Source organism: Mytilus edulis, chromosome 9, assembly GCF_963676685.1.
Source record: "Mytilus edulis chromosome 9, xbMytEdul2.2, whole genome shotgun sequence".
NCBI classification, from domain to species: Eukaryota; Metazoa; Mollusca; class Bivalvia; order Mytilida; family Mytilidae; genus Mytilus; species Mytilus edulis.
The window spans coordinates 3519254-3540805 of NC_092352.1; the positions used below are offsets into that span (position 1 = coordinate 3519254).

Here is a 21552-nt window from a genome sequence, read left to right on the forward strand (position 1 = left end):
TCCCCAAGTTGTCTTCAGCATTGAGACTTCTCATATTTGGAGTTAGAATTAAATGAAACAACTTATAAATATATAGATTATCGTTGGTTTTCTAGTTGAGATGACCAATAATTATCTGTTTATCACTATTTTCTTGCTTGAGATGGAAAATAACTATGGAGGCATGTGGTGTTGCTAATGGAATTGACATGAAATTGTCATACTAGGTAAAATAGCAATAAACAGATTATCATTGGTCATCTCCACTCGATTGCTTTTCTTGCTTTTGCCGTACCGGCTCAAGTGAGAAAACCAATCTCATTGAGATGATCATCGATAATCTATAATTATCATATACTTAGATTAAATAACATATGATTTTTACCCTATGATAATAGCATTAAATTTACGTAAATTCCATATTTTTCAAATTGGTGCTTAGCGGGCTGATATGAAAAGTTGATCACATCTTTCGAATTTTATCACATGCCTTTCCGTAGCCTTATCGCATGGCTTTCTGTTGATACTCGGCAAATTCCAGAAAATACACCTCAAATGTATGTTTTCAGTGAAAAAAATTACAAAATAGGATATAAAACAATTATTTGGATACAGTATAGTATAATGTTTAAAATGGAGAAAGAAAAAAAAAACAACAAATAAATGATAAAGTAAATGCATTTGTAAAAATATTTCAACATAATTTAGAAAGTTACTTTTAAAAATGTTGATTTTTCAAACAGTGTTCATTATGCATATTATTGAACTATATTTTCCTTCGTCCTAATAAGAATATATCATACTGTTGTTTTTCTATTCCGTATAGATAGATATCATGTGTTCGATTCATGTTCTACATTTGGGGTCCAACATCTAAAAACTTTTCACTTCTTGAACTTTTATTTGAGAGCCACTTAAAAGGATCAATATATAAATCTGTTCTTTTTCTCAATTGTTCAAGCATATGAACAAAAGATCCTAACATGTCATTTTTCAAATCCCATGTATTATCAGCCCTCGAGCCATGCAGCTCTTCGGCTGATATTGAACCTAAGGCTGATAATACATATGATATGAATCAAAGAGCTGAAGAGCTCTGAGGGAAAAGACAGTCATTGTTTCAATTTTTAGGGGGGTATCTTTAGATAGTCTACAAACAAAGAATGAGCAAAAGAACAACTAGAACATGTAGAAAGGCTAACAATAATGAAACTAATTGTTGTTTATTGTTATTTCATTTCCTTAGTCAAGAATTCATCATAGAGACAATTTGGACCAATGAGATCTGCACCTTCTAAATCAAAACATTTGATTAAAGTTGGGAGTTAATTATCTAAAATTCAATTGAATTTAACAACTACTACAATATATTTTAGAATTTTAATTATGTACAACTGAACGACAGGCTAAGACCATTCTCAATTTTTTGTGACAATATTCTCAAGAAAGTGAGGACTGAAAAATCTATTCAGTTTTAATTTTCCATTGATAAAGTTCCCAGTTACAACTCTCATCACAGGGATACATGTACTTATAAAATCAAATATGATTGATATAAGCTGTGTGAAGTTTGTTTCCAGATCCCATATTTTGATATATCTGTAAAATTCATGAATAAATAGCTTTAAACTACAAAAAGCAATATTTAAAAAAAAAAAATGACCACTACCATTATTATGTTGGTACGCAAAATTATTTTTTAATTGATGACTACTTATCATATATACTTTATGTGACATTTTTAGTGTTCAGATACATTAACTTTCATTTTAGTGGGTAATTACTCATCAATTGAGGTGCTCCTTAATTGGAGAAAGATTCTAAAAACATAACTTTACAGAAAGAATGAAAACTGCAGTTGCTCTCCCCAATCTCAATAGGTAGAAACTACAAAAAGCAACATTTTTTTTTTTTATTTTTTTTTAACCATTTCAATAATTATGTTGATACACAAATTTTTTTTATATAGAAGACTACTTATCATATACTAAATGTCACATTTTAAGTGTTCAGAAACATTTACTTTGATTTTAGTGTATAATTACTCATCAATGGAGGTGCTCCTGAATTGGAGGAAGATTCTAAAAACAGAACTTTACAGAAACAATGAAAACTGTCGTTTCTCTCCCCAATCTCATGTATCCCCATTGACATTGTTTACCGCGAAAGTTGACCTACAAATTATCTGATTATAGCCTCAGATTAAAGCATTGCATCTTGGTGTGTGAATGATCTACACTACAGCAAACATCATTAGGTTTACATTTAACAAATACGGATTTTAAATTAGTATACAAAAAATACTGTGACTGGTTTTTATAATGAATAAAGGATATCACTGTGTGGCATTCCAACAATGAGGTCACTAGGTTAGATATATTTAGAATATTTTGTAATACTGATTTTTCCAGACTGTAAAAGAAACGTATATAGTGTAAGGGAAAGCTCAATATACGATAATTTCACGAGAAACAGAAGGGAAATGTGTAAAAAATGTATTTAAAGTCAATCTGTTCTCCTTGTCATCAATTTCAGTATAAAAATTTTGAGGGGGTTTCCAAACTATCAAAACAAAATGATTGACGTGAGTGAATGATACTCTGGCCAACCCCATTAGGGAATTGACGGCTTGAAGCCGTCTTTCCCCAAAAATGCCATGTGATAATCTGATATTACCACTTGACTCCAGTGAGAAAGGAAATTATCAGTCAGCAAGATCAAAAGGAAAAATTTGTAAAATAGCGATAATTATAAATACAGATGCAGTCTACATAGTATGAGCTTACCTTGACTGTCTGGTATGATCCACTGTATAAATGGTTCTGTGTGGCTACAAGTGCTCTCACCCAATGGTTCAAACCGGTCAGTTCACACTTTAACTTCAATGTATGTACATCCCATATCTGAAATATAATATAGACTGTGGTAATCATGTTGTACTGGGATGAAAAACACTATATACCTTTTTGTGTAACAAACCAAAATATAAGGGATATATATTCTTGTGTTCTGTGGCCGCATCAATTAATCTTGTGTATTAAATGAACCAACATATGCACAAAAATACTGTTTATTTTGGCCAAATCAACAACTCATATTTGCCAATGAATCAGATAGTTATGTACAATATAAAAACACAGCTAGATAAAACAAAACATAGCATATTATAATGTGAAGCATTATTTATTTTTAACATATCAAGGTTATAATACTAAGTGGTCTCTCACAAATAAAGCTGATTTCGATTGATTTTAATAATGAGTATTCAATAAAACTTGTTGGATTTGTTGTTTCTGGTTGTTTTGTTTTCTTCAGAGCAACAGTATCCAATCAACAACCACATTACATACCTTAATAACTTTTAGTGATCCACTGAAGATCATATTTTTGGCAGCAGTTAGAGTACAAACAGGATTTTCATGAGCTTCAATTTCAGCAACCTTTTCCAGTGTATCAATATTCCAAATCTGGAAAAAAAAATGATCCCTTTAATATATAAAAAATAACAAGATATACTGTGAGCTTCTGCACCCTTATGATACACATGCTTTAAGAATTTGATAATCAGGAAGTTAATAAGCTATAAAAACACATCACATGGTGTATGCTGACATGAAGCACTATAAAAAGTCTTGCAGACATACCCTCTTAAATTAATCAGCATATAAAATTGTGTTAGTTTTAAGTGATTATTTTTAATTTACTGACCTCTGACTACATTTTCAGATTCAGACATTGGTTCTCAGTTATTTCAACTATACTTTTATCAGCTGAATAACTTACAAAACATCTATGCAAAAACATGACTTACTATAATTTTACAATCCTGCGAGCCACTGAATAATTTGTTACCATATGTACATAATGCCAGGACAATTCCTGTGTGAGCCTCTAGAGTCTTCAAACATTTGTAATTATTGCCAGTATCCCAAACCTAAAATAGAAGATACAATATCATACTTGACAATTAGGACATTAAAAATTTGACTCAGCATGTTGGTCTAGTACAAAGCATTTTATATACTCATGGCATTAAAAACATGTTACTGACCTGAATATGTATCCATGTCAATAAAGTGAAGTAAATATATAGAATGAAATTCAAAACAGTGTAGCTGTGGCCATTGATTGACACAGTAAAATCATCCATTGACTGGGACAATTTACGTGAACGTTTGTCTGTAACGACCACTGTTCACGACGTACCTACGATAGACATTTAAACTGTGGGGTCACCAAAGGTTTCTTAACGCCTTTAATTATAAAATAATTCGAAAAATTAATCAGGAATAATCTTTGTGTTTTGATTCATATGATTGATATAAATCAAAATATCGTGTTATTTCTGATTAATTTTTCGAATTATTTTTATTTAGGTGTTGAGAACCTTTGGTGACCCCATAGTTTAAGTGTCTTTAAAAAGTACATAGTGAGCATTGGTCGTTACATACAAATGTTCACCTAAATTGTCCCAGTCAATGGATGATTTTAATGTGTCAATCAATGGCCACAGCTACACTGTTTTGAATTTCATTCTATAATTTTGAATGTTATTACACAAAAAAATAATAAAGTTGAGAGGATTAAAAAGCTCAATACAAATGTATGTAACTTATCTTACCTTGACAGTTTTATCTGAAGACCCACTAAACAACAAATCACCAGACATACACAGACACCATACTGGACCCTGTAATAGAAAACACACCATAAATCATGATTTAATTCTTTTTCTAAAAAATTTCAGAATCCTACAGCTTTTGTACTAAAAAAAAGTAAATAGCAGAAAATCAAAAGTATTTTTGAAATGTGTTTTATTTATTGTTGCAAAATTTTAACAGTTCTGTCTTTTGATTTTGAAAATTGGTTTGAAAATGATTTATCTATTGGTCTAATTATCATGATTATATTTTAATCAAATAGCATCTATTCTTAAACTGATATCGTATAAATTTATTGGATCTAAAATGGAATATATTTCTTGTTAAGATTATTTACCTGGTGTCCTACAAAGGTACCTCTACATCTGAATACCTGTTGTGGGTCATACGCTGAAATTTACATTATATATTTAGGTTATATTTTACTAAATAAAACATCTTGTATTATGTTCAGCTTTATAACATAACTTACATGTCAATATTATTGGCAGATGTTCTTTTTTACACTTGAAAAATGTCTCATTGAAATCTTACACGAAATTTAGTAAAACAGATTTTGCAGCGGCCAATTTACTAATTGCAATTTGCAACTCTTCATTTACAGTCTGTTATACATATTCTAATACAAAACTTATAAATAGTTCAATTTCTTAATGTTTAATTTGGATAAGAAAGGTACTCACTACTTAACTGAAAATAAGGAAGGAATATTTAAGATGTGTCCATATCAAAGAATTCAATTTACATCTTGTGGTTTGTGAAACTGTTAATTATTTAATCAGATTTTGTTAATGACAAAGGAGTAGGTCCAGTAAGACCCCTTTTTGGCCCAAAAATAGGGCAGTTTTACAAAATTGTTGAAATGTAAACTTTTAGTTATTTATTGGAAAGTAGAATGCTTTTGCTACATAAATATGGGCTGTTTTTGACAATACATATATTAATTATAGTATAACTAATCGCCGTATTTGAATATCAAAAATAAGACAACGCGTGACCGAACGACGCATGGATTAAACGAGTTCCTACGCATTGACAATTTGTTTTGATCCGACGTTATCGACGTCTTCACAACGCCTATTGTTGTATGACGTCAGAGAGTAAAATAACCACGTTTATTTCACATGTGAAATTATCGGTTTTTATCTAACTGGGAAATCAATGTAATTCATTGCAACCAATGTAATAATGCACATATATCGGGTACTAACATCATTAAGTCATGCTCAATTACTAAAGTCTTCACAATTTTAGCATTATAGTTAATTATAGACGGTTTCTGTCTTAAATAAAAGTGGCCGCATTTGTGTTCATTCTTAATATTGAAATGTAAGTTGTATTTGATGGTAATACATAACATATATAAAGATTGAGGATGAACACGGATGCGGCCACTTTCATTTTTGACAACAACCATCTTAAAAGTGACATTTTTGTCATATTTGATAGATTTGTCATATTTAAGCTAGAATTGGAGCGTTTTTAATGAATTAATCAGATAAAAACTTTCACATTAATTAATTTTATTACATTGGTTGCAATGAATTACATTGATTTCCCAGTTAGATAAAAACCGATAATTTCACATGTGAAATAAACGTGGTTATTTCACTCTCTGACGTCATACAACAATAGGCGTTGTCAAGACGTCGATAACGTCGGATCAAAACAAATTGTCAATGCGTAGGAAAAAGATATAGTTCCTTACATTTTCTACATTAATTTCATTAAAAAAAACCATTTGCCAATGTAATAAAAAGAATAACTAATCGTCGTATTTGAATATCAAAAATAAGACAACTTGTGACCGAACGCCGCTATGGATTAAACTCGTGCTGCGCACTCGTTTAATCCATGCGTCGTTCGGTCACGCGTTGTCTTATTTTTGATATTCAAATACGGCGATTAGTTATACTATAAGAATCATCTGAAATAGACACTTAAGTGTTTAAAAAGTGTCCAAAATCTTTTGTCAGATGAACCTGAAACTTGAGGCCAAATCGGCCCGTATCGGACCTACTCCGGATCCTTTAGACAAGTTTCATTTAACTTATGTATACATATACAGTTATTTGTTGACACTTACTTCCAATGGTAACATTACGGCCATTTACAATACTGTTGAGATGTGCTAAATCATCCTGAAATAAATAAAACACTGTTTTGTTACAAGAATTCAGAAATGGTGAGGTAATTATACTTTCTTCTGTCAGAATTTTAAACATAGACACACAAATGTCTGTTTGAACTATCACCCTGATCAATTAATCTTCATTCTAAAGAAAAACTTAAAATAACTGCATAATAGAACACACATCATACTATCTAACTTTTTAATTGAAAATCTGTATAAGAAAATTTTAAAAGAGAATAACTATAAATTAACAATTGATGGAAAACTAATTGACTTACATGTATAACAGCGTAATCTCTCTGACAATCCATGATAGTTGTCATTATTTTGTTTTGATTATGTTCCAGTAAATCTATAAATATATGTAAATTGTAAGAATACTTGGTTGAAAGAAAACTTTAAAAAAACGATGTATATAGTGCATTGTCTGAAGGATGTTAGCAATTGATTAATGTTGTCACTATTTATATAAGGATAGTTTTGAATGTATTACAGATTTGACCAGGTGTGTGTATAATTTCAAATCATTTTTTAGTTGTCCATTGAGGTATATTGTTGAAGATATAACTTGATACAACAGTATCTTAGCTTTATTAAGGACATACCAAACTCTTTATAAGTTAAGTTACAAACTATAAAAGGATGAGAACTTCATTGAAAGAGAGATTTCTTTCTTTATCTTAAAATTTATGAAACCTGACATTCAGTTATTATAAGATGTGCTAGAAATGGTAAAATATTTTATGATTTGAATCATTGGATGAACAAATCCATACTTTGTCACATAAGATTTAAATAAACATAAAATGACCTTTTTTTATCATAAATATTTGTTTTATCAAAATTGAATTTTCTTTTAGGATTACAAAAAATTCCTAAACATCAAACTGGTTTCTGGCAAAAGTAGCAATTGCTGAAATATTAAATTTTATATTTCACAGTTAGAAGTACAAATAAAGAGAATTTGACATTATAACATACCGATTTTCATATCCGATGACTTTTCTAATGCCTCCAACCTTTCAGCTAATTTGCCTAACATTGATCGTAAGAACTGTATTTCCTGATCTTTCTGGTTGAGAGAAAATTGCATGTCTGTCATTTTCTCATCCATTCTGACCAGAAATTCTTTCATTCCTTCAAATCTACATGATCTGAGGTGGTCTTCTAACTCATCTGATGTGCCCACAAACTCACAACTATAAAACACAATTATTCATCATTATTGTAATGTAAACTTAAGTCAAAGTAAGGAACCATAACTAGACGTCTTTAAATAGAATGAATAGGTGACACTGCGCAAATAAAGAAAAAAAAATTAAGTCTAAAGATTTGAACAATGGTACTAATATAACATGGTTATTGTGTTGACAAATATTTCAGCTGAACAAATAGCCTTCAGGCCCGTAGCAAGGAATTTCCAAGGGGGGGTTAGTTGGACTCATGAACTCGACTTTAACAGTCACAATTTGAACAAAACGTTGACTTTAACAGTGCTTATTTGATTTCAAGGGGGGTTCATCCGAACCCCCCCCAAACCCCCTGGCTACGGGTATGGCCTTTGTCATTGTCAAATTTTTTTAAAGAGCACAGTAGTCCAAAAATGTACAAATAGATCAGTGAAGTAGTTCAAGCAGTTGCATTAATTTGTACTGAAATAAGATTAGTATAGTCAATGATGGTAACAGCTGTTTTTTTTCCCCCCTTTTCTTTAATTGCAAAGCATAATATGTGTGAGTGTATAAAGCACCTCATGTGTAGTAGAAGTGGCAAAGTGTAGGGAAACCAAAACTTCACTCTGATCACAAACTAAATTTCCTATAAAGGATCAGTGACAGTTTGATTTAATCCTGTAAGCCATTAACAAAATGTAACTTGGATGTCCAAATGTGAGTAAAATGTGTACCTGTGTTTATGATGTGGACATCTGACATTGTTACAACTTCTTAGGTGATCTTCTACGTCCTATAATTAACGAAGAATTAAAAATAAATTAGTTCTGCTGTAGATAATTAAATTGCATTTCCCAAAACAGGAAACATATGGTATACCTCATTTAAAAATAAACTTATGTTTTGCTTCATGTTATCAAAAATCATTTTAAAATAGTTTCCCCCTATATCTTATTTTCAAAGGTGATGCTCTTGTGTATTTACAATAAATACACTATACACTCTAGTGTATGTATCTTTTTCATTAAATGTATAAGTGTTGTGTTGATTTTTGGTCTTTTGGAAAATCTCACACAGGATCTTACCTTCCTTAAAACAGGAGCACAGCCTGCACCATTGGGACACTTTACTTTCATAAAATCACACATGTCTTCATGTTCTCTGAAATAAAAATTGGAATACACTTATATTTAAATGAGAAATTATAAAGACTTTGTATTCAGAATTATTAATAGATAGTAAACTAATAACCAATCATATAATTAAAGAATCATATTTTGATTGATAGATTGATTGATATTTCTTATAAATGTTAAGTTTGACCTACTTTCTATGACTTATTTTGAGCGTAACAGGACAGGTGGCTGTATCCACAACATAAGATTGTCCGTCGTCTGCTAGTTGGCAGCCATATTTACAGTGTATAAACATCTCACCGATCTGTTCAGATACAGCTATGTTGGCCACAACTACCTGCATATTAGAGTTGTCAACGGGACAAACACCTGTAAATAAAGACAATTAAATCAACGTGATTCTAGAAACAAACATTTTGGTTAATTGTATACTGTAAATTCTGAAATTATTGCAGTTTTCATTATTGCAAAAATGTGACTGGGTTATCATGGTTATAATAAGAATAATTTAAACTCGCATTTCAAAATTGCAATAATAAATGCATCCAATAATATCTGAATTTACAGTAAATAGCATATTGCAGTTTCACCAATAACATCTTAATTCAGGATAAATGCCTATTTTTTTTTAGTTTCAAATCTCCATGATCTTAGATATCATATTTCAAAACTTTCAAATTCAATGACACAAAATTTACATCTAAAAACATCATGCATATAATTCGTACATCATACAATGATATTTTTAAGGTACTGTTAGTCATGGTTATAAAATTATGGGAAAATATTAAATTTTAACCTTTATAGAAATAAACACAATTAAAAATAAAGTGTTCTGAGGTCATAACATATACATAAGAATTTCCTCCATCTCCTAAACATAAAATTACACTAGTATGGACCATGGACAGCAATCTAATTAAAAACCGATCTCTCATCACTCCCGTTTTCTGATATGTCGCATGGGAGATCTAACGAAACCCGCTTTGAGGTCACATGTGAATGAACTAGAAGTGATAATTTATAACGATATGCAAATGAGTTGACGACCTATTTATAAGCCAATCAAAAAAGTTTATGAATTATTTTGGCTGACAATTTCGTCGTTGATAAAATGAGTTATATCCCTTTACCTTACGATAAACTTTCAAGATCACGGAAGACTCAATTTCATTGGCCGAAAAAGCGGGTTTCGTTAGATCTCCCACGCGACATATCAGAAAACAGGAGCGATGAGAGATCGTTTTTAATTAGATTGCATGGACAGCCTATAGATTTAATTTTTTTGTATAAAGAAGCTATTTGGTTGTTGTTTCATAGAAATTTGCCCCCAAATCTGCTTTTATTAATTACTTGTTCTCTATATATAGCTAGAGAGACTTACCATCATCATGTGATGCCACACACTGCCTGCAGTAAGTGTGCTGAAATATATATATATAAATATAGGTTAAAAAAAACAGTTGTTGGCATGACACGGGTTATGTTCTTCTCATATATTTTATGATAGTATGATACTAAACCCCTAACGGGAGGGATTGTACCTGATATTCATATGATGAAGACATAATCTTTCAATCAGTTTAATTGAGGTCTGGAGCTGGCATGTCAGTTAACTGCTAGTAGTCTGTTGTTATTTATGTATTATTGTCATTTTATTTATTTTCTTTTGTTACATCTTTTGACATCAGACTCGGACTTCTCTTGAACTGAATTTTAATGTGCGTATTGTTATTGTTTTACTTTTCTACATTGGCTAGAGGTATAGGGGGAGGGTTGAGATCTCATAAACATGTTTAACCCCGCCGCAATTTTGCGCCTGTCCCAAGTCAGGAGCCTCTGGCCTTTGTTAGTCTTGTATGATTTTAAATTTTAGTTTCTTGTGTATAATTCGGAGTTTAGTATGACGTCCATTATCACTGTACTATTATGCATATTTTAGGGGCCAGCTGAAGGACACCTACGGGTGCGGGAATTCTCGCTACATTGAAGACCCATTGGTTGCCTTCGGCTGTTGTTTGCTCTATGGTCGGGTGGTTGTCGCTTTGACATATTCACCATTTCCTTTCTCAATTTTATTTATTTATGTCATTATTGCTACTGATAAAAGTTAAGATAATAGTCCCTAACTATGAATGTCCAATATAAAGAGTATCTAAATTGCACACATGATTAACTACGCCTCAATAAACATAAATAAATGATGTTTTGTTTAAATTCTCCATATTTTGTGAACAATTTGACATAAGTCCTTGCTTATTCATGTTATTATGCATTATTAAGGAAATGGATACCTGTTTTTTCATCAGTAACTGTATTCCAATCTTTTAACTATGTTGTAAAATGTTAATAATGACAAATGATAAAAGTACAAAAGTTTATTAACAGAGAAAATCTATAAGAATTCTGTCACTTTTTAACAGAGGTGCATTTGGGTACTGTGATATTACCTTTCATAACAGTAATAATCTGTGAACATGGTTGCATAACCTTAAAATTGAGAATGGAAATGGGGAATGTGTCAAAGAGACAACAACCCGCCCAAATAAACAAGAGTGCACACGCTGAAATGTCTCGCCTTCTATACTAATCATTGATATTATGTTGATAGTCCTTAGTATAAAGCTTAGTTTTATTACAACTGTCTCATAAACTTAACATTAACCAAGATAACTAAACAAAGACCAATGAACCTTGAAAATGAGGTCAAGGTCAGATGAACCATGCCAGGCAGAAATGTACAGCTAACAATGCTTCTATACAACATATATAGTTGACCCATTACTTATAGTTGTGCGACTGACATAAAGATCATAAAATATTTCCATACACCAAATATAGTTGACCTATGGCATACAGTATTAGATAAAAAGACCAAAACTCAAAAACTTAACTTTGACCACTGAACCATGAAAATGAGGTCAAGGTCAGATGACATCTGCCCGCTAGACATGAACACCTTACCATCATTCCATACAACAAATATAGTAGACCTATTGCATATAGTATGAGAAAAACAGACCAAAACACAAAAATTTAACTATAACCACTGAACCATGAAAATGAGGTCAAGGTCAGATGACACCTGCCAGTTGGACATGTACACCTTACAGTCCTTCCATACACCGAATATACTAGCCCTATTGCTTATAGTATCTGAGATATGGACTTGACCACCAAAACTTAACCTTGATCACTGATCCATGAAATGAGGTCGAGGTCAAGTGAAAACTGTCTGACAGACATGAGGACCTTGCAAGGTACGCACATACCAAATATAGTTATCCTATTACTTATAATAAGAGAGAATTCAACATTACAAAAAATTTGAACTTTTTTTTCAAGTGGTCACTGAACCATGAAAATGAGGTCAAGGACATTGGACATGTGACTGACGGAAACTTCATAACATGAAGCATCTATATACAAAGTATGAAGCATCCAGGTCTTCCACCTTCTGAAATATAAAGCTTTTAAGAAGTGAGCTAACACCGCCGCCGCCGTAGCCGCCGCCTGATCACTATCCCTATGTCGAGCTTTCTGCAACAAAAGTTGCAGGCTCGACAAAAACAACAGCAGAGGGTCACCAACAGGTCTTCAATGTAGCGAGAAATTCCAGCACCCGAAGGCGTCCTTCAGCTGGCCCCTAAACAAATATATACTAGTCCAGTGATAATGAACGTCATACTAATTTCCAAATTGTACACAAGAAACTAAAATTAAAATAATATAAGACTAACAAAGGCCAGAGGCTCCTGACTTGGGACAGGCGCAAAAATGCGGCGGGGTTAAACATGTTTGTGAGATCTCAACCCTCCCCCTATACCTCTAACCAATGTAGTAAAGTAAACGCATAACAATACGCAAATTAAAATTCAGTTCAAGAGAAATCCGAGTCTGATGTCAGAAGATGTAACCAAAGAAAATAAACAAAATGACAATAATACATAAATAACAACAGACTACTAGCAGTTAACTGACATGCCAGCTCCAGACTTCAACTAAACTGACTGAAAGATTATGATTTCATCATATGAACATCAGGCACAATCCTTCCCGTTAGGGGTTTAGTATCATACCATCATAACATATATATATGAGAAGAACATAACCCGTGTCATGCCAACAACTGTTTTTAGAATAAATGTGTTTAGTTCCGATGCAAAGATCTTATCAGTGACTCAATATTAACGCCAAAATATGCAATCTTTAATGACTTGACAACAGTATCGTAATTATATCCCTTCTTAATAAGTCTATTCAAAGATTTTGTAAGTTTCTGAGGTGAATACTGACACCTTTGTGCTTTATAAAGAATATTACCATAAAAATTTGGATGTGAAATACCTGAACGTATTAGAAGTCTGCATGTTGAGCTATATTTACGAATGATGTCTTTATACCGATGATAAAATTTAGTAAATGTTTGGACTAGTTTGTGATATCGAAAACCTTGGTGTAATAATTTTTCAGTAATATATAAATTTCTCTCGTTAAAATCTAAAACATTGTTACATACACGAGCGAATCCTACAAGTTGAGATATATAAACACCGTAAGATGGTGACAAGGGAACGTCACCATCTAAAAACGGATAATTAACGATATATACAATCACTAGACCTTGGAATACCTGTTTACATTCATGATTGTTTTACATACCCCACATGATACTATCACTGGATCACATGACCTGACATACATACCCCACATGATACTGTCACTGGATCACATGACCTGACATACATACCCCACATGATACTGTCACTGGATCACATGACCTGACATACATACCCCACATGATACTATCACTGGATCACATGACCTGACATACATACCCCACATGATACTATCACTGGATCACATGACCTGATATACATACCCCACATGATACTATCACTGGATCACATGACCTGACATACATACCCCACATGATACTGTCACTGGATCACATGACCTGATATACATACCCCACATGATACTGTCAGTGGATCACATGACCTGATATACATACCCCACATGATACTGTCACTGGATCACATGACCTGACATACATACCCCACATGATACTGTCACTGGATCACATGACCTGATATACATAACCCACATGATACTATCACTGGATCACATGGCCTGACATACGTACCCCACATGATACTGTCACTGGATCACATGACCTGATATACATACCCCACATGATACTATCACTGGATCACATGACCTGACATACATACCCCACATGATACTGGCACTAGATCACATGACCTGATATACATACCCCACATGATACTGTCAGTGGATAACATGACCTGATATACATACCCCACATGATACTATCACTGGATCTCTGAATACTTGATTACATAGTTTACAAAATAACTTCTTGTTAGGTTCATCAACAAAAACACAGATATCCTAAAATAAACAAAAAGATGAAATAAATAATGTTACAGTTTAGTACACAAAGGCTCCTCTGTTGTTTATTATTTTATTGGTATTGTGATATAAAATCTCAGCTTGTGACTTTTAAAAATAAACAGTTAAATGGGCTGGTACAAGACTTCTTAGCTGGGTTGGCTTTACTTTTGCTACTTTTAGAGCTCAACAGCTAATCCCAATTAGCATTAGGTTTTTTAAAAATACTTATTGCTCAGACATCTTAATACACTTTATAAGTTCAGATGTACATGTACTTACACGAATAAGCATCTGCTTTAGAAACTCCCTTTTTATGTTCATAAGATGCTTAAATGTCAGCCAAAAATAATCTACTGTTGACGAGAAATGTTCAATGTTATCTTTGTATTTTAATTGTTTAATGGTTATTTTTGATGAACACACTTGTGGAGATTTAGAAGCGTGCCTAAAATATTTTAACATTTTATTTCTTACTAGTTAATTGTATATAACACATACCTCTTTATCTTCGGCTGACATGAATTTCCAGGCTGTGAATTCACTTGAATCATTTGATAAGGACCTTGTATGTGATGGGTGAGATGCACTGTTAGTAGGTACTGATAAAGAACTAGTAGTCGATGTACTGGGTGCCTGAATAATAAGAAAATTCAATTTAATCCACAAACTTGTGTTTAATGCATCATTACATAGCAACTAAGAAGACATTGCTGTTTGGTGTGAGCCAAGGCTCTGTGTTGAAGACTGTACTTTGACCTATAATGGTTTACTTTTATAAATTGTGACTTGGATTGAGAATTGTCTCATTGGCACTCATACCACATCTTCATATATATCTAATGTGAAAATGATCATTATCTGCTTCTTCAAATCAAATGAAATAGGAAAATTTTAAACATAAATAACAAAATTAGAAGTGAAATCATAAAGAAATCATAACCTAATTACTACTTCTGACAGTCAATGACAGTATATAAATTATTTTACAATGATTGTTCTGACAAACTACATTTATGTCATTCTAGATAAGACTTAAGTCACTGACAGCTTTATGTTTTAAAGAGGCATTAGCTGTCAAATTTGTTTTCACTGATTTTACTCAAATTCTCATATTTGCTTTATAACATACTCAAATGTATATATCCCAATTCTAAAGTTTAAAATAAACAATTTATGATGCATGGGCTAGATGATATGTATCATTGTTTTATGTATATTTTAATCTTGACGCCATCTACCTCACTTTTAAGGTGACCTTTGATGACTGCCAACAATCACATAACCTGCTATAAACATATTTATAGATAATGAACCTGTTCAATGGGATTTTTTTTTAGTGTTGTTTGATTTCATATAAATATAGATTGAAAATATGTTAATCATCATTTTTACCTGTATACAGTCAGGGATATAACTCTATAGGGTTATTACAGAAAATAACTTGCATGTGTTATTACAAATATTTTTATGAGTTGTCTACTCTTTATTCCTTGAATTTTCTAAATCTGTAATAACATATGTTTGTAAAATATTTTAATCTATTGTGGGCTCTAGGGAACTCTTGAGACTTTGCCCAGAATTTAAATGCATAGCCTTGATAACTAATTTTTAAATTATATTAATACATTTTTGATTAACCATGGTAAATCAATGAGACGAGGCTATTAAGGGATAGACTTAGCTGTAATAACAAGGCTTAGTTATTAAAGGAATGTAACTTATTATATGAGATACTTGGGATTACTGGGAAGCTTGCACAGAACCTCATTAAATGCTCTGGTCATTATTTCTTACAATGAATTAAAATACATTGTAATTAAGCATGATCTATGTCTGAGCAAATGCTTTGAAGTGATATAGAGAAGCTGTGATAACACCCTTTAGTTATTACAGGCATATTTTTTCTGTAATAACAAAGGTGTACTATGCATAATTGACAAACTATGAACTGTTATATCTTTCTGTAGTTAAGTATAAATAAAAACAATAGTAATATCAATTGAACTTGTATACATTTTTACTAAACTAATGATGTATATTGTCCCTTTGAAACATGTAACATACATATGTTATCACAGTTCTTTCATTTTCAGGTCCACAGTAACATATGTATGTTATTTTTCTGTAATAACCCTATAGAGTTATATATCTGACTGGTATAAGAATGATTTTTTGTGGATCAAATCAATCAAATGTTTAATCATTTCTTTTGAACAACTAACACGCCCAATTCATGTGAAACCCTAGCTACTGGGTTAAATTGAAATCACAGATTCAATGATAGTGAATTCTTCACTTTCAAGATTAGTAAATGCCAACAGTTGTCATTCAGACATGTACATTTCTTTTGTCGTGATAAACACTTGTGTAGTCGCTTTATGTAAATGCTGGATAGCTGGCACATTTACTTTTTACACTCTAATAGCAACTTGTACCAGACTTAATCATTGGCAATCATACCACATCTTCTTTTTTATATTAATTACAATGAATTACCTTTATTTCTAATGAATTTAAGGAAGAAAGAGTTAAACTGTTAACTTGGGATGGTATCTGTACTTCTCTAGTTCCTGGCTCTGAAAATAAATTATACATGTATATTGTTCATTGTTGACATACATAATAGATCATATTAGTATAATGTAACATTGTTTATATATCTACATGTTGTAAATGCAGTCCTGATGTCTGCAATAATAAAGGAAGAAAAATATCAGTTTGTTAACCCTTTTTCTGGTACATGTAGATCAGAAGTTATCTGTAAATAATGACAATGAATGAAGTACATGTATATGAAGAATTGTTGGTATAATACATGATACCCGTATATAAATATATGTACATTTGTAGATATGGATACACCTTAGTAACAAATAATATTTAGGTTTAAACTGATTTTTATTTATGTACATGATGTACCTGTGTGTGTTGTGTTTTTATGATTAAAGTTTGTCTACCTTGCCCCTTCAGATTTAATAAATACTTTTAAGAGTAATATGTAAATTACATCATGTACATTAACATATTATTTACTTATTTGTTGTTTCTGACAAGATTGTAATTAATACAAACCTACAACTTTAACTGTTGTCACAGGTTTATTAGCACCAAATGTTGTCTCTACAAAAACCTGAAGCAAAAAATAAAAAAAAACATTGCGGTATGACAATTTTATACATAGATATATATAATTTAGTGTTTGTAATATTGTGATCTCTGTAGAAATGTTAACTTGTATAATCATGATAATTTGAGAGGCATTAAATTTAATGACTGTGATATATAGTGTTTGAGAATATCTTTGTGAAGCCTTGATCTGCCTTTAGAATCTGAGATATATACATGTAGGGTTTGAATCCTGCTCAGACTGCTGGAAACTTTCATGATATATCATGGTTATGCCAGTGAACAATTAGCTCTTACTGTGAATAATATCTTATCTAAATGCAATTATGCATGTAGTGTAAATTTTTATCGTGGGAAGTCTGATTGAATGATTTAATTTAAAGATTGGAGCCATATATACATGTACCTTATTGCTATTTGCAAATTGGGGTGTCAGATTTTTTGTATTACAGTATGACGTCAAATTTAGTCATATTGGCACCTAGTTAAACATGTTAAATGGACCAATATGTGTCAATAAATAAAACAGTATTTACAAGACTATAAAATCCCCAATAGGCCAGTTTCAGGATACGGTTTTAAGATGAATCTGTTATGTGACTTCCATCACCACGTGACAAAAATGTATGCATAGAACTTTCCAACACTTGTTGAGCAAACGGGTAAAAAAGTTTGTTTTTCATGTTTTTATACTGCACAAAATATTTGGGAAATTTAAATCTAATAAGATGGTCACCCTCCCTCAGTCGTACAGGAATCAAGATTATGTACTTACGGAACATACATTTGTAAATTATTTCTATGCTACCCTACAGAATGACGATTATGAAAGTACTGGAAACTTTTAATAGAACAGGGATACAAGCCCACCTTCTATCTGGTAAATGAAGTCATAAAGGCATGCAAAATTGACGATCTTTTCCAGTGAGAGACATATTTCTAGAAATGACCTAAGTCCTCTGAGCCAAATACACCTTATCGCTAATTCCGGCTGACCCGGCCGCTTGAACTTTTGACGCATACTACAATGACAATCACTTTTCATTGTGGCATCAGACATGTCAGATATTTTTGCTTTATGAAGTCAAAATTTTAAGGGAACCTGTGTGATATCCAGTAAAGGCAAACAATAGCGATAAAGTGTATTGAGCCTCTCAACTCTTCATTACACATTGATGGTATCAGGTTCGTTCACTTTCGCACCCTACATGTACACGTTCGCACCTCGCACGTTTGCACCCAATTTTAAATGAAATTCCAGTTGAATAATTAGAAAATCAAGATTGTTGTTTTTAATTGATTTGATGTAAATACTGCATGTATTTAGCTTGGTATTAAAACATTGAAGATTTTAAATGAAAAACACAAAAAGTTTTATTAAACGGCTTATAGGCCCCTTTCATCTGAAACAATGAAACAAAAAATCATAGCAATGCACTAACCAAAACATGATTAAAATTTATTCAACACAAAAAAATACGTTGTCATAGTCACTCTTTATTTTGAAACAATGAAATAAAAGTTAGCAATACACTTAACCAAAACAAGATTAAGATTTATTCAACACAAAAAAACATGTTGTCTCACTTTAATTTAGGACAATGACAACAACTATACTTAAAGAATGCACTTGCCAAAACTTGATTACAAAGTTAATATTAAACACAAAACCAACTAAAATCGGACGCGAATGTGTAGGGAAAGTGAAAGGGGTCGAACGTGATTAGGTGATAGGGTGCGAACATGAATGGGCGCGAACGGACACGGATTCCACATTGATAGTCGACCTTACAATCATTTTATAGAATACAGATAGATCCAAGTGAATGTGGGGAAAATACACGAATGTGGAAGTAGTTTCTAGTTAATAAGTATCTTCTTATAAGTAAACATAAACAACAGGTGCATATGAAAAGAGGCTTAATCTTGCCAGTTTAGGTCCACTTTTCCACTTAATTTTAACAGGTGCGCTTTTATCCGTTTCGTCTGCACTAAAATCGCAATCAAAAGATAAATGGTTTAAAGTCTTACATTATCTTTAACCTCAGGAACCGCATGGAAATCAAAACTGTCCATAATAAGTATGAAAATGCATTTTTTGGGGAATCCCGTAAGATAACCGGAAGTTTTGAAATGTAAAATAATATGGGTACACCTAAAATAATAGGCCCCCTTCAGTCCCGACGTTCTTGAATGATTCCAAGTATATCAAATCTAAATTTATCAAGTCGGCGTGTCACATATTTATATCAATTAAATGACTACAACACAAAAAACTACACAATGCAAATTCAATGCTGATATTAACGCAAAGGACATGTATAATAGATTACCTTATAGGGTACAACTATGCCCAGTCATCATCTATTAAACATTAAGAAAATAAAAATCGCACACCAAGTTTATAAGGGGCACTATAGCTACGAGATAAAAAAAATCAAATATTTATGAAAGTGAAAAATTGAAATTGTAATTCGCTTTTAGCAGCCACAGGTATTTGGGGCATGGACCCCCCCTTTTTTTTTTACCTCAGTCACTAAAAAAAAATTGTTTGGCGTTTTTTTTATTTATTTTCAATTTTCAATTTTCTACAATGTATAAACATATATCAAGTCTCAACAATCCATTGCTAGTCGATTGCAATAACTTTTTTATTATCCATACGAGCCCCAAGTAAAACTTCTTTGTTGAGACTTGATATATGTTTATACATTGTAGAAAATTGAAAATAAATAAAAAAAACACCAAACAATTTTTATAGTGAGGTCCAAAAAAGGGGGGTCCATGCCCCAAATACCTGTGTTAGCAGCCAGTATAGTTCAATTTTGTTAAAATAAGCTATTTAAAAAAAAAACCCAACATAGATGATGAATTATTCACTCGCAAATGAATTCGACATCATTGAATCCGTATGCATGTGAAAACTAAAGATCTGAATTGTGCGTGTTTAGTTATAGATCTAAAGGAAAAGAATGTCAACATTGAAAGTGAAACAAAGGTAACTGATAATTTGCTATTGACTCATTCGATCAACAAAAAAACTAAATCTTATACAAGGTAAAACCGGATGTTTAAAATATATTTTCAACCTATGATATACAAATAAATGGACATAGAAAAATCCATTGCCCGGGTTCGTGGTCTATTTATATCTATGTTAGTGTTTATATCGTTAAATTTTATATGACCGTCGACAGTCTTCGGTGGTCAACTCGATAGTTGATTAGATAGTGTGTGTATTAAAATACACACGGAACAATGATACATAGTATATGATAGTATCATGAGTATCGACCTCATGCTTGTAAATTGTTTGTTTTTAGACTTTCTATTATTTAGAAGTGCTAGTATGTTATAAATCAAATTGAGAATTTTTAAAAGTCAAATCGGTGAACATGAATTTGACAGTCCTTTACATGGTCATTTAAAAAGTCAGAATGCGAATATATACATGTTGAAAGTGTTGTTAAGGTTAGTTTTAGTACCAAACCTACAATGAACTATGTCAATTGGACCTGCTTCGATACTATAACTGCCCTTGAATAATATTACACCATTTATGTAATTTTTAATAGAATGCAACTATTTAAAAGACCTGTTCACAAATTGAGCATATATACACACAGTATTCAGTCAAAGAAGACCGACCGTGCGAGTGTTGTATAGCCAGTCAATGTCGTTAAAAAAACTTTCATCATCATTCAAAGAATATCCTGGTAAAATTTTTAAAATAAATATAGAATGTTAAAAAAAAGGTCCTCCACTGAACTTTAATATTTTCAAAAGTGCCCCAAGCAAAGGCTGACTTGCACGATGTCTGTTGGTTCACTTTCAGCAACTACAGCTGTATATCTACAATTATAAATTACCAATCATGAGTAAACTGTAAAAGACATGAATTGACAAAATTTTAGAAATATTTACCA

General features: G+C 31.9%; 1 protein-coding gene across 2 annotated transcripts in view; it reads right to left on the minus strand.

Moving 5' to 3' along the window:
* The window catches only part of LOC139487517 (E3 ubiquitin-protein ligase TRAF7-like), a 44251-nt gene extending 24462 nt beyond the window's left edge, over window positions 1-19789 (minus strand). Inside the window, exons 1-17 of one of the 2 annotated variants that reach the window (XM_071272375.1) lie at window positions 19658-19789; window positions 17573-17630; window positions 16997-17076; window positions 14999-15133; window positions 14405-14497; window positions 10467-10506; window positions 9274-9451; window positions 9032-9107; window positions 8681-8739; window positions 7756-7973; window positions 7053-7126; window positions 6727-6781; window positions 4978-5030; window positions 4601-4669; window positions 3791-3913; window positions 3330-3446; window positions 2766-2882 (exon numbers count right to left, since the gene is read on the minus strand). In XM_071272375.1, coding sequence (XP_071128476.1) covers window positions 2766-2882; window positions 3330-3446; window positions 3791-3913; window positions 4601-4669; window positions 4978-5030; window positions 6727-6781; window positions 7053-7126; window positions 7756-7973; window positions 8681-8739; window positions 9032-9107; window positions 9274-9451; window positions 10467-10506; window positions 14405-14497; window positions 14999-15133; window positions 16997-17076; window positions 17573-17630; window positions 19658-19702 — 1590 coding nt within the window. In that variant the 5' untranslated portion in view covers window positions 19703-19789. Of the gene's footprint in view, window positions 1-2765; window positions 2883-3329; window positions 3447-3790; window positions 3914-4600; window positions 4670-4977; window positions 5031-6726; window positions 6782-7052; window positions 7127-7755; window positions 7974-8680; window positions 8740-9031; window positions 9108-9273; window positions 9452-10466; window positions 10507-13744; window positions 13910-14404; window positions 14498-14998; window positions 15134-16996; window positions 17077-17572; window positions 17631-19657 lie in introns of those variants that run through there. The other variant, XM_071272376.1, reaches the window with a different exon arrangement.
* Between the last annotated feature and the right edge of the window lie 1763 nt (window positions 19790-21552).